This window comes from Pongo abelii, chromosome 6 (genome assembly GCF_028885655.2).
Source record: "Pongo abelii isolate AG06213 chromosome 6, NHGRI_mPonAbe1-v2.0_pri, whole genome shotgun sequence".
In the NCBI taxonomy this organism is placed as follows: Eukaryota; Metazoa; Chordata; class Mammalia; order Primates; family Hominidae; genus Pongo; species Pongo abelii.
In genome coordinates this window covers 49,873,535-49,886,280 of record NC_071991.2, presented here as the reverse complement: position 1 = coordinate 49,886,280, position 12,746 = coordinate 49,873,535, and the positions used below count along the sequence as shown (strand labels likewise).

Genomic DNA, 12,746 nt, shown 5'->3' with positions numbered 1-12,746 from the left:
TACAGTTAGTGTATAATGAGCAGTGAGGATGACAGAGGTCACTTTCGTCGCCATCTTGGTTTTGGTGGGTTTTGGCTGGCTTCTTTACCGCGTGCTGTTTTATCAGCAGGGTCTTTGTGACCTGTACCTTTTGCTGACCTCCCATCTTATCCTGTGACTTGGATGCCTAACCTTCTGGTAATGCAGCCTGGTAGGTCCCAGCCTTATTTTACCCAGCCTCCATTCGAAATGGAGTTGCTCTGATTCAAATGACTCTGACACAAACATTTCAAAATCAAACAGTAATCTACATTAGTAATTTTCATAAAGTAACTTTCTCCTTATTAAAAAAGTGCATTTTATTGTTTTAAGAACAAATGGCTAGATAAAATACACAACCAAGATAATATGATCTGCTTCTGAGCATGCATAGGGAAGCTGTAAAACTTTAGTAAACCTAATGGAAAAAGTGTAGAATCTGCATCTCTCCACTAGAGTAAAAAGAGAACCACACACACCTACAAAACACATCCTGGCCCACCATATTCAGCAAGAGACATAACAAGTTCATTAACTGATAACCCTTTCCAATGGTAAGATATGCATTCCCCTCAAATTGTAAGCTTCCCTTGGGTATCACAAATCTTGCTTGTCTTTTAAGTGACTAAGAAAACTGTGACAGTTTTTTACTATTTTACTGTGTTGTTATATCATTGCCAAACCAACCAACACAAAAAAATTCAGATTAAATAGTTTTCAAAAATAATCATATATAAAAAAGGCCCGCAGACTGACAGGTTGACCATAAAGATATAAAAGAGCGATTCCCCCAAATAACCAGAAGCCAGTAAAGCAGTGATCTTGCTAAAAGAGCTCTAGGGTCTTGGGACACATGAGGTCAACTTCCCACTAATGTGCCTTTGACAGATGCCTTAGACTTTAGATCTGAAACCTACAATTTTACACGGATGTAATTAACAAAGCCAAGAGACCTCAACTTCAATCCCAAACTTCACCTGCTGAACTCAATAATTACATTGGGCCATTCACCTGGCCCTACTTTAGTTTTCTCACCAAGAAAATTCAAAGAGGTAACCTTTAATTTCTACATTTTTATAACATTCCCATGGATATGAAAGATGAGAAAAGAGTGAGAAATAAGGTCTCATTTTCAAAAAACAACAACAACTTTTTAAACTTAGCGGAAAACAATTACATAAGAACTTTATGATTAATATGAAAACCCGCAGAAAAAGATTCTGCTGTTGACAACTCCAACACTGAAAAGCTATATTATAAAAAGTAGTGATTACTGTTAGGAAATAGGAAAGGTATTTGCCCTAAGGGCAGAGTAGTAGTACTTTGGGCAAATTTTAGTATTAAAAATATGAATAAAGCCTCACTCTTCTCAATTACAACAATCTCCCTAAACTAATAATTTGTCTAGGTAACAAGTTTTCAAAAGTAACTGGTCAAGTGACTTATAAACTGTGTTTACAATTAGCGCTACTGTAAACTAGTAGATAAAATCACACGTTTTCATGATCAGTACAATAAACCACACTAGAACTTCTGTAAGTGGCCTTGGTGACAGCTACGCTATTATGTTAACAATTGCTGCTTTAATAAAGTTAAAATTACAAAATGCCATCCAAACACTCTTTATGTGATAGTGATCGTGCTGAAAAACATACCTGACAATCAGCTACAAATATGGAGAAAGATGCCAGAAAAACACAAACAGCTATTAAGAGCTCTCAGGAAAAAAATAATAGTGAGAATGCAGAGAAAATAGAAAGCAGTATTAAAGCACAAAATCATGCTACAATAGTTGTAGATTTATGTATTCTGAAAATAAATTATTCCGCTTTTTAAATGTATTTATATTCAATGATTCTTGATTGAATTATGAAAGGTCCTCCATGGAGAACTGATCTTCCCTATGACATAAGACTGCCCTTTATGAGATTAAACAACATCTGGACCCAGATATAGACGTAATTTTTACTAGCTTTGATGACTAGTCACCATTATAACTAAACAGTTCTAACAGTAACTAAATAAAACTAGCAGCCTCTTCCCCTGGAAGAGTAATGTCCCAATGGTTTGGCTAAAGTACACGCTGATGGCAAAAGAACTAGCAAAACAGGAATTCAGGATTAAACATATGAATAATAAAGCCTAAAGCTACCCCATTTGGAAGTATGTACACAGGTTTACAGTCTCTATGACAATGTAGATTTAGTCAGTCCTCCATATCTGTCAATTCCACATCTGCAGATTCAACCAACCTCAGATTGAAAATAGTAGGCGGAAAAAAAATCCATCTGTACTGAACACATGCAGATATTATTCCCTAAACAATACAGTATAACAAATATATAAGTAACATTTACATTCTATTAGGTATTCTAAGTAATCTAGGCATGATTTAAAGTATCCAGGAGTATGTGTATATGTTATAGGCTAATACTATGCCATTTTATATCAGGGACTTGAGAATCTGCAGATTTTGATATCGGAGGGAGGTCCTTGAACCAATCCCTCAGGGATACTAAGGAACAACTGTGCCTCATTAGCATGAACTTTAAGAAACATTAATATACCTAACACACTCATTAAGAGAAATTAATACAGCCTAATAGGATAAGTATTTACAATGCATAACAGCCACTGTTCAAATATTAGCGACATCCAAATACCCATATGTACATAAATAAAACTGTATGTGCTTTCAGTATTGATGCCATATTATTGGCCAAAAATCAATCACAAATAGATAACATATGCTTATATTTATATAAACTAAACTCATCTAATTTGTTATTTGGATGCTAATGAGCATCACATATTCAGAAAACTTCTAACTGTATCTGTTAATAATAAAATATGTTTAGGTGATTATAAACATTCTTTAGAGTTAGCCAGAAGTCTATTTTAGAAAGAAAAAAAAATGGCTGTAAACATTAAAGAAATTCTTTAAAATCCCAAATTCCCATTGGCATAACCTCTATGAATTAATATAAACACACTCTCACAGCTGGTGCTCAATTGGGTCTATGTGTCTGTTTGAAAGCAAGCACACCAAGATGGCCTGCGTCCCTGTGCCTCATGCTTCCTTAGCTTTTCTTGGCCCTTATGCCACCCCTAATATGCTCTTTCTCCTTGTTCCTGTATCTCTAAGTATGACCCTCTTTTCCTTCTTTTTCCTGGAGAAGGAAGAAACAAGAAAACTAACATTTATTGAGCACAAAATGTTAGGGTTTCTCAGAATTGGACTCTAGGGCTTCATTTCTTTTGCTGTACTGTCCCCCTAGAGGAGATGAAATATAGCATACTAGTTAAGAGCATGAACTTAGGAAACACATTGCCTGGGTCAAATCCTGGCCCTTCTACATTCTAGGGGTGACCTTGGACAAGTTACTTAATATCTTTGTGCCTCAGATTCCCCCCACGTGGTAAAACAAGCACAGTAATCATAGTGTCATGGTGAGGACTGAGTTAACAGTTAAATTAGTTCATCTAAAGCACTCAGAATAAAGCCTGGCAAAGAGTAAGCCCCCTATCAGTATAAGATGCTATTGTTCCCATAAGTATGGAAATAGAAGTTCAATGGGAATACTAATTCAATTACCATTAATGTGAAAACCACCTATTTGCTGATGACTCCCTGTAGTATGTCTCCACTCAGACCTTTTCTCTCATATCCCACCACTGATTGGCATTTCTACTTGGACATCTCACAAATGTCCCAAAACTAACATGTCCAAGATGAAATTCTTGACCTTTTCCTTCAAACCCATTCCCTCATCCATACCCCTAGTCTTCAGTCTTCACTATCTTGGTGAACGCCAGCATTATTTACCCAATTAGAGAAGCCAAAAATGTACAAAGTATTCATAACTCTTTCCTTTCCCTCAATCCAAGCCCAATTCATAAGTCCTATCATTTTCACCTCCAAAATACAACTCAAATTGACCAATTTCTCTCCATCTCCACAGCCACTGCCTTCATCTAGGCCAGCAACCCTCTTGCCAGGTCCCTGAACAGCCTCCTCATGGGTCTCTCTGCTTTTGTCCTTGTAGTGCAACCACCCATCTTCCCAAGAGCAGATTTCTCAAAGTAAAAATTTAATCATGTCACTCTCCTCCTGTTCAGCATTCCTCAATGGCTTCCTGTTGCACTGAGAATAAAACCCAAGCTCCTTTTCAAGATCTGGCCCATGCCCATCTCACTTTGATGCACCTCCACCCTCTCTTCTTTCAACATGCTAAGCTCTGTCCTACCTGTAGCGCATGCTATTCACAATACTCTCTCTTCTTCTGTTCAGCTGACATCTTTTCTTTCTATCGGTCTCAGCTTTAAGGCTACCTCCCCAGAGACCTTTCCTGACCCTACTTAAAGTAGGTATTTCCTTTTTTTTTCTATCTCAGCTTGTTTCTTTCCTGCAGTGCACTCATTCACAATGTGCAATTATTTTCATTTATTTACCATCCCCCCTTCCAGAATGTAAGTTCCATGAAGGTAGAGGTGACAAGAGTCTCATTCTACATTTTAGCCCCACCAATTAGCATCTGGCTTAGTAGACGCTCAATGATATGGTATGACTGACTATGAATGAACTTACTGTGCTATTTTACATGTATTATCTCATTTATTCTTTACCATAATCAGACAAAGCATTTATTATCCCCATTTTAAGGGTAAGAAATATTAAAGGAGTGTAGAACAGCTTGAATGCAGAAACAGGATTCAAATGCAGGCCAGTGTTGAAATGGCTATGCTGCTTCTACCACACCACATTGCTCCCCCCATCTAGTCCCCAACAGCTAGATTCAACTCTCTGCCTCCACCCAGTTTCTGACCACTTCTGCCTCTAAGAAGTCGCAAGTGTTTCCTACCATATGGGCTTCAAGGTTCTCGTAAGCTGTAGAGAATAAAAGCTGTGGTCCCAAATGACACAATTTTGCCTCCCAGGGTACAATGGCCAAAATCTGGAGACATTTTCATTGTCACTACTGGGGAGATGCCAGTGGCATGTAGTAGGTGGAGGCCAAGGATGCTGCTAAAATCCTGCAGTGCACAGGAAAGCCCCCACAACAAAAAAATTATCCCACCCAAAATGCCACAACGCTGAAGTTGCAAAGCCTTGTCAATAAGGAACCAGGTTATAGCAGGTGTACCCTTGCCATTGACCACAGGAACCAGGTGGGTAATGGGAATGAGTCAAACAGGACTAATGCAAAGGGGGGAAAAGGTAGTTTTTATCATCCACTTTTTCCATACTCAGGTTCTTTTTTTATTGTTTTGTATATCGTATCTCATGTTAGTCTTTCACCACAGACATGCTTTGTTTGCATGTCTAATGGGTCTATCTTTTACTACTACAATTGTTTCCTGACGGAGCACTGGCATACATAAATAGATCAACAGACATATAGACTTATGCATATATGTACTGAGTTGCATTGTGGAAGTGTGAACAGGTTTAATACAAAATGTATTGTTACAATGTTGGCTGTGGTCAAAAAAGTTTGGGAAACATTGCCAAGGTTCTTCCTATGTCACAGCCGCCTCTGCATGAGGAAGCTATCAGGTTGAAACTTCTAAAAATAAACACGTCAAGAACCCCTCTTTACAAATATTACCACTAAATAAGTAGCAAATAATGCCCCAAAATAAGAAAAACATATATTTATGAAAAGAGACTTTTCAACCACGCTTAACCCTGCCCAACGGTGGAAAGACCATGTTGGAAGGCAGTGAGTTCCTCATCAGTGATTAGAACCTATGGAGGAAAGCCCCAGTCAGTTTCTAACTCTTGAAAATGTGTGTTTCTGTCACGGAGCTTCAAGTTACAAAATTACTTTCTAAATAGAAATGAATCCATTTCTGTCTAGCTTAATATTTAGTCGTTATTATTGTTCTTTTTTTCATCAGTTACAAATGAACTCTTGATGAACAAAAGAATATGCAATGCAATGTGGAAAACCAAACAGCTATTTTAAAGTCCCACACTGAAACACTGTATAATGTCAGCTCAAGTCTCATTCATTCTGGGAGGGGGGAAGAAAACAGGAAATAAGGCAGCTTTCAAAAATGTCTAAACTCTGCTCCTCTCTGAAGGATCTGAGTGGTTTTTTGACGCTGTGGCAGGGCATAATCATGGGGAAGAAATAGGTCTGACATCAGTTTATGAGGGTACAGAGCCAGAGAAAGAAGCAACCCAGGTCCAATCACTCAGCAGAATCATCTCTCAAGGTGCCCTGGGGCCTCATGCAGAGAGTTAACAAGGACAGAAAGTCTCTAGACCTGGGTCTGTTCATCCAACTTCCATACATCTGATGGCCATGGTCCAGGGTACACCCAAAAATACAATCCACCACATTCACTGTACCTCCTTTCAATGCTCAAAGGGACAAGTCAAGCAACGTGCTATACTGTTACATTAATACAAAACTGTATTTAGGTATGGGCATTACTAAATCCAAAGATAAGTCATCCAAATATAAGTCATGCATCCACCCAAAGAAAATTCAAAGGAAACGCAATCAAAAAAGAAAATATGTAGAAAATAGCAATAAATATCATTATTCTAAGATTTGTTATTGTAACATCCCTGAAGAAGCAATGCCATTCTATATTTTACTACAAAGTGGTTAATGTTTATATTAGTCATTCAATAAAAATGCAACTCCATTCTGTCATCAGATCTCAAATCATCATCACACATTTTCTTTTATTACAACTACAATGTGTCAAGTGCTCTAAACACAAAGTATCTTCCCATGTATCACTCACACCTTTTAGTTATGATCCTTAACAGATCCCTGTGGATCCCTGTGGAGTAAATTCGCCATGTGATAACCCCCACTAGCAGAGAACGAAAGACTCACAAAGGAACCTGAAACTTAAACCAAACTGAACCGCTGTGTACTAGATCTGAAGGCTCTTCCTCATCCACTGTATCGTGCTGCCTCCCCAAGGTGAGCTTTTCTAACCTGCATACTAGCCAGCTTTTCAAGCTTGCTACTGAGGAAAAAAAAAAGGGGGGGGGGGGGAATGTGCTGGAAACAAACAAACAAACAAAGAAAAACAAACTTGGTTTTTCTAGGCTTGAATCAGCAACGGGGGAAAAAAAAGTACCCTAAGAACAACCTTCTTGAGCCCATTAAAACATACACACAGAGATGACTGGTTTTTTATGACTGAGTGGCTTTTAGTGGTGGCTGTGATCTCAGGGGAAGCCAAGTTGCTGTGTCCTATTCCTTGACTTATACTGGACCCCAACTCCTGGCTAAGGGAACTTTGAGTCACCAAGGGAATCTGAAAATATACTAAGGGATAAATCAACAGTAATTAAATAGTTCAGTAGCCAAAAGCCCACTGAGGCATATAGAAAAAGCAATGTAACAGCATTTCACTAGTTGACTTAGAAAAATTAGGCCTGTTATCCAAACTGCTATAACTTGCCTTATCGAAATGTCAACCAGGAAACAAAGGAAACCTGAAGTCAGTCCGAAACATACGAATGCTTCAACTTCGTTTTTTTTTTTCCAGCACATCATTACACATCATCCATTTGGTGCATGGCAGAGGGAGCAGAGGAGAGCCCTCCTCACCAAAGGTTCCCAGGCCAGCAGGGAGGATTAAGGCTCGGGCGCCCCAAACACAACACAACCTAGAAAGTGACGTGTCGAGGGGAATCACAAATAAAGTGCCACCGGCGGCGTTTGCGGCCAGGAAGAAAAAAGTACGCTAAAATTTAATTATAAGTTTAAGCAACTCTCTAGGACATGGAACGTGCGTTTGCTTTGAGCTCCACGGAATCGTTTCCAAGCCAAAGCAAACCATCCTGGCGGTCAGAGGCCGAGATAACGGGAAGGCGGCCAGTCGTACCAATCAGCAGCGCCCAAGTCTCGTTAGCGCAGACCTGCCGCCCGCGGCCAGGCCGGGCAGCTGTTGATCCCCGGGCCATTCTTTTAAAGCCCAGGCAGAGCGCGGGTGGGAAGCGTGCGAGGAGAGCTGAGCTAGGAAGTTGGGGGCAGCAGAAGGTAAGAACGTCCCAGAGAAAAAGTCAGAGAGGGCTGCAAACTGGCTGGTCCGGCCGCCGGGGCTCGGCGCGGCGGAAGCGGGAGGAGAGGGGAAGGAAGGGGAGGGGAGGGGGCCCGCGCCTCAAAGTTCCGCGTCCCGGCGGCGCCCGCGTTCGGGCTGCTCACCTAACAGGAGCGTGGTCCAGGTCCGGCCGCGCCCCGCGCGCCGCAGGCCCAGCGCCCAGCGCAGCCGGGCAGCCAGGCGCCCCCCAAGGCCGCCCCCGGCGGGCGGCGCGGCGGGCTCGGCGCGGGGCCCCTTCCTGCCCGCGGCGCCCTTGCGCCCCGGGGACAGGGGCGCGCGCTCGGGCCCGGGCTCCCCGGCGCCGACGTCCGACGCCCCCCTCAGCGGCGACTGTGAGGCGCGGGGCGGCTGGGGCGGCTTGGGAGCCGCCTCCCGGTGCTTGTTCCGCGCCTGCAGGACCATCTTGGCATAGTCGCGCCCGCTCGCTGCGCGCGCCCGGACGGCGGCCGGAGAACGGCGGGCTGGCTGGGCGGCTGGGCGCAGCTCACTCCCCAGCGGGCGGGCGGGCGGAGGGCGGGCCCGTCCCTCCCCGCGGGCCGGGAGGCGGGGAGATCGCGGAGGCCGGGCGGCTGCTGCCTGCCTGGCAGTACCGCCGGGAGGCGGCGCCGGACTTGCGAGCCCGCCGCCGTTGCCGCCGCTCCGGTTGTCACGGCGACCGCGGAACGCCGGGGGGCGGGGGCGGGGACACCCTGCGAGCGGCCGCGGCCCCGCCCACGCCGCCCCTCTGCGCCGGACGCGCGCTCCAGACCGGCCAGCGCGCACGCGCGGACTTCCGGCGCAGGCGGGGCCCGACCCCTCTGGCGCCTGGCTACCCACGCCTCCTCGGCGCCCGCGCGGGGCTCGGCCGGTGCGAGGACGCGGGGGCGGACAGCCTTCCCGAGGCGGCCGCCCTTCCATTGTGGGAATGATGGGGCCGAATGAAGAGCCCTCTCGGGATCAGGGCGCTGATTCAAGTTTCGGAGCCTATGAAGGCTGCGCGTGGAGCCAGCGCAGGCGAGACGCGGCGGGGCAGGGAGAAGGCACCCGGAGCGGCCACTTAGGGGCGCTGTGCGTGCGCCCTGGGCGCCTGGTCGGCCCCGCGGCTGTGAAGCGCGCGGGTGGCGATCAAGTCACCGTCTCCGTTTACTCCCCACAGTGTGGTCGCGCAACTTGGAGCGCAGCCCCTCACTCACCGACAAGAAGAACGGGCGCGACCCGATTTAAAATAGTAACAGAGTATTAAAATAGCAGCCAGGAATCTCATGGGGAGCTGATAAGGGACGAGGCACAAGTGTAAACTGAAGACCAGGGTAGGAGCCAGGCTGAAGGTGATAGGATGGTTTGGCTGGAGCAGGAAAGATTATCACTAAGTACATTCAGTTTGTTACACTTGCTGTAATCTTGATGCTTAATAGAAAGCAGGAAAACTTTGCGTTGATAAGATAGGAGATTTTAGTCGAAAATATGTTTTCTTTTACATAGCAGAATGCACGAGTAAATTAAACCCGGGAAAATTTAGAAACCCAGGTAGATCCCAATTCTCCCTCCACTCCTGCATTCTTTGCACAAAGTCTTACAACCGCATGGATTACAACTGGGAAGTTCCTTTCCTGGCCGTGCTCAGTGGGCTTGTTCCAAAAAGTTGTCTTTAAGTCCCAATGTTGTAAATCAAGGCCCATCGTTCTGCTTATCTCTATTGTATTTCAGGGACTTCACGTGGCTTTCTCGCTCTTTATGTTTCTTTGCCCAGTGATTTCTTTATTAATTTGTTCACTGTTAGCCTTTTTAAGAGACAGTGGATTATTTTGTAAAGGGAGGGTGTTTGCCATGCTAATTAATACCCACTCATACCCTGTCTAGTTTATGAATTTGGATTTTCCAATGTCTTTAGTGGAGCAAAGAACAACTATTTTTATACACTGGTTTAAAAAATAATGGTTGAAAGTAGGATGCAGAAGGCTTGGATTCTGAAACATTGTGTCAGCTGAACCCAGTGCTACCTCTGGGATTAATGTTGAATTTATTCAGTTAAGAGAAAGCTAATTCAATGCCTATTAAAGATAATACGAATAACTGGCCGGGCGCCGTGGCTTACGCCTGTAATCCCAACACTCTGGGAGGCCGAGGCGGGCAGATCACGAGGCCAGGAGTTCAAGACCAGCCTGGCCAAGATGGTGAACCTCTGTTTCTACTAAAAATACAAAAATTAGCCAGGCGTGGTAGCAGGCGCCTGTAGTCCCAGCTACTCGGGGGGCTGAGGCAGAAGAATCGCCTGAACCCGGGAGGCAGAGATTGCAGTGAGCGGAGATACGCCACTGCACTCCAGCCTGGGCGACAGAGCGAGACTCCATATCAAAAAAAAAAAAAATACAATTAACTTGATGGATTTTTTTTTAATGATTAAAAAGACGCATGGAAAAAGAGGTTCAACATTTCAATTATTAGATTGCTATGTGTCTACTTTATGTGATAGGCCCTGAATTCAGGAACTGCCTCCCTTAAGCTGGTACCATTTGTACCAGGAAAACACTTGTTGAATGAGTAATTGAGTGAATGAATGCAGTTCCGCAAGTGGTTGTCAGTTCCCCTTCTCGGCTTGGCAACCATGCGGAGAATCCCAGAGAGGGGCAGTGTGAGTTATTCGTTTTTTGGTTTTTTTGTTTTGTTTGTTTGTTTTTTTCTTAAACATGGTCAATTTAGATCCAGGTTGCAGCCACTACATTGACCCATACCAGCCTTGACCAAGGTATTATACCTCTTTGAGTCTGGATTTCTTCATTCTTAAAATGGGGGCAACAAAAACATCTAGTTCACCGGTTTGTAAAAAATAAGACAATGTATGTAAAGCATCTAACAATTACATATATCCAAGCAGTTGCTCAGTGAATGTTCAAATTGTCTGGATGTTGGTAGTTGCTCAATAAGTGCTCAAAGTAGTGGATGACGTTTAAGGAGAGTGGCAAACTCCTGTCCTCCCAGAACCTGAGGTTGACATTCCAAGTTGGGGTATAGCAAGGGGAGAATGCTACCCTGAGCGAGAGAGCAAGAACAGCCACGTGATCTTTGAGCCAGGCCTGCTGGGCTTCAAGCTTCTCAGCTCTCTGGGCAGTTGATGTGCCTGAATGGTTTCCTGCTTTCCACAGATGCTTTACAAATGTTGCCCATCTCATGGGTCCTTAGGCCTGGATAAAATAGTAGGCAACTCCTTGTGCCCCCTCCCAAAAGGGAGGTATTTCACACAGGAAGGGTGGAGGAACGGAAACCAGAACAGTCATGGAAGATTATATGCCAGATTTCATTTTATCCTTAGTACGACGAGATCCACAAGAGCAGGGAATGCGAATGCAGTTAATTTCTATCTGTATCTGTAGACCAGTGCCTGCCACCCATAGCAGTGGATGCTAAAAAACAAAAAACCTCTGGCAAACTGAAAGCTGCATGTTAAAAAAACATTTTGTACATGGATGATCTATGAATGCATCTAAGATTATAATGAAATTAAGCATTAAAATTACCAGCTTTAATGTGCTTTTTTTCTGGGCGTTCCAGATGCACCAGAAAGGTACTTCCTGCGTGATGCTATAGAAATACTGGGTCAGGGCAGACAGATTTTTAAGGACAGGAACCTGAAAGAGCAACCACTTATAAAGAATTGCTGCCCTGGCCCCTGGAGTGCAAGCCGAATCTTTTTCTCACTACAAGCTACACTTTGGGCATTGAAATAAAAATGTTTAATTAAAAAGACATATCTTTTAAACTTTGGGGATGGAGACAGAGGAGATTATAAGGAGGAAATGAGCATAAAATAAAAAGCAAGAACATAAAATTATAGAAAAAAACAAGATGTGGAGAAATAAAGCTTAGTGATAATAAGGTATAGGAATCAGGGAAACATTGTCAGATGGGCAATGAAAAAAGTAAATTTGGTCAAGGGAAGACTATGTTGGGAACCAGTTTTCTTATGTCTCCACATTGGCATTTTAAAGGCCCCATTTAGAACTTCTAAATATTCCCCTTTTCCTCCTACTTGCTCTCCTACCCATAGAGTGACAGCTGAATGAGAAATCCATGACATTTATTTGTCATTTCCTTGAACTAGGTCACTTGATCACTGTATTGGAAAAGTGTCCTAGGGTCAAGTTCTAGAATCTGATATTTGGCTCGCTAAGCAGTTGCTCATTCCAAGAGAGGAACCTGCCTAATTCCAGCACTCTTCTTGGAAACCTAAAATGGGTGCAACAAAATATGTCTGTAACATTCTACTTTCCAAAGCTCCAGCATTAACTTGACACTATATTATAATGTATCATTTTAGTCTGGTAAGAACAAATGTAAATTGCTACTCTATTGCTCTTCACATTTTATCTTCTGTCTTTCCTGGAGCTGACCTTGTAATTTAAACTGTTCATGCTCCAATGAGTGTTCCTGAGAAACTCAGAGTTCATTATTAGATCTAGTTATAGTGCATCATCAAGAACCACTCTGTTGCAGAGAGGCCTGCCTCTTTAGAATGTAATTCCTGTTGTTGAGGGCTTACTATGTCTTTAGTAGATATTAGAGACATTTGAAATTCATATACATATATCCCCAAGGGCTTACAGTTTCATTGGACAGGCAGCGTAAGCTAGAAAAAAATATATAGCGAAATATGTGATTCAGATTTCCAAAGGGAA

The 12,746-nt window shown here is 43.4% G+C and overlaps 1 protein-coding gene across 7 annotated transcripts in view; it reads right to left on the bottom strand.

The window, feature by feature from the left end:
• The window catches only part of LOC100462595 (protein C-mannosyl-transferase DPY19L1), a 118,286-nt gene extending 109,698 nt beyond the window's left edge, over positions 1-8,588 (bottom strand). For 6 of the 7 annotated variants that reach the window (XR_008526949.2, XR_008526950.2, XR_010140848.1 and 3 more), the window contains exon 1: positions 8,199-8,580. Coding sequence is in view for 3 of the 7 variants with exons in the window: in XM_063726024.1 (XP_063582094.1) it covers positions 8,199-8,496 (298 nt within the window). In the remaining 4 variants the exon portion in view is untranslated. Of the gene's footprint in view, positions 1-8,198 lie in introns of all 7 variants that reach the window. The other variant, XM_024249607.2, reaches the window with a different exon arrangement.
• Between the last annotated feature and the right edge of the window lie 4,158 nt (positions 8,589-12,746).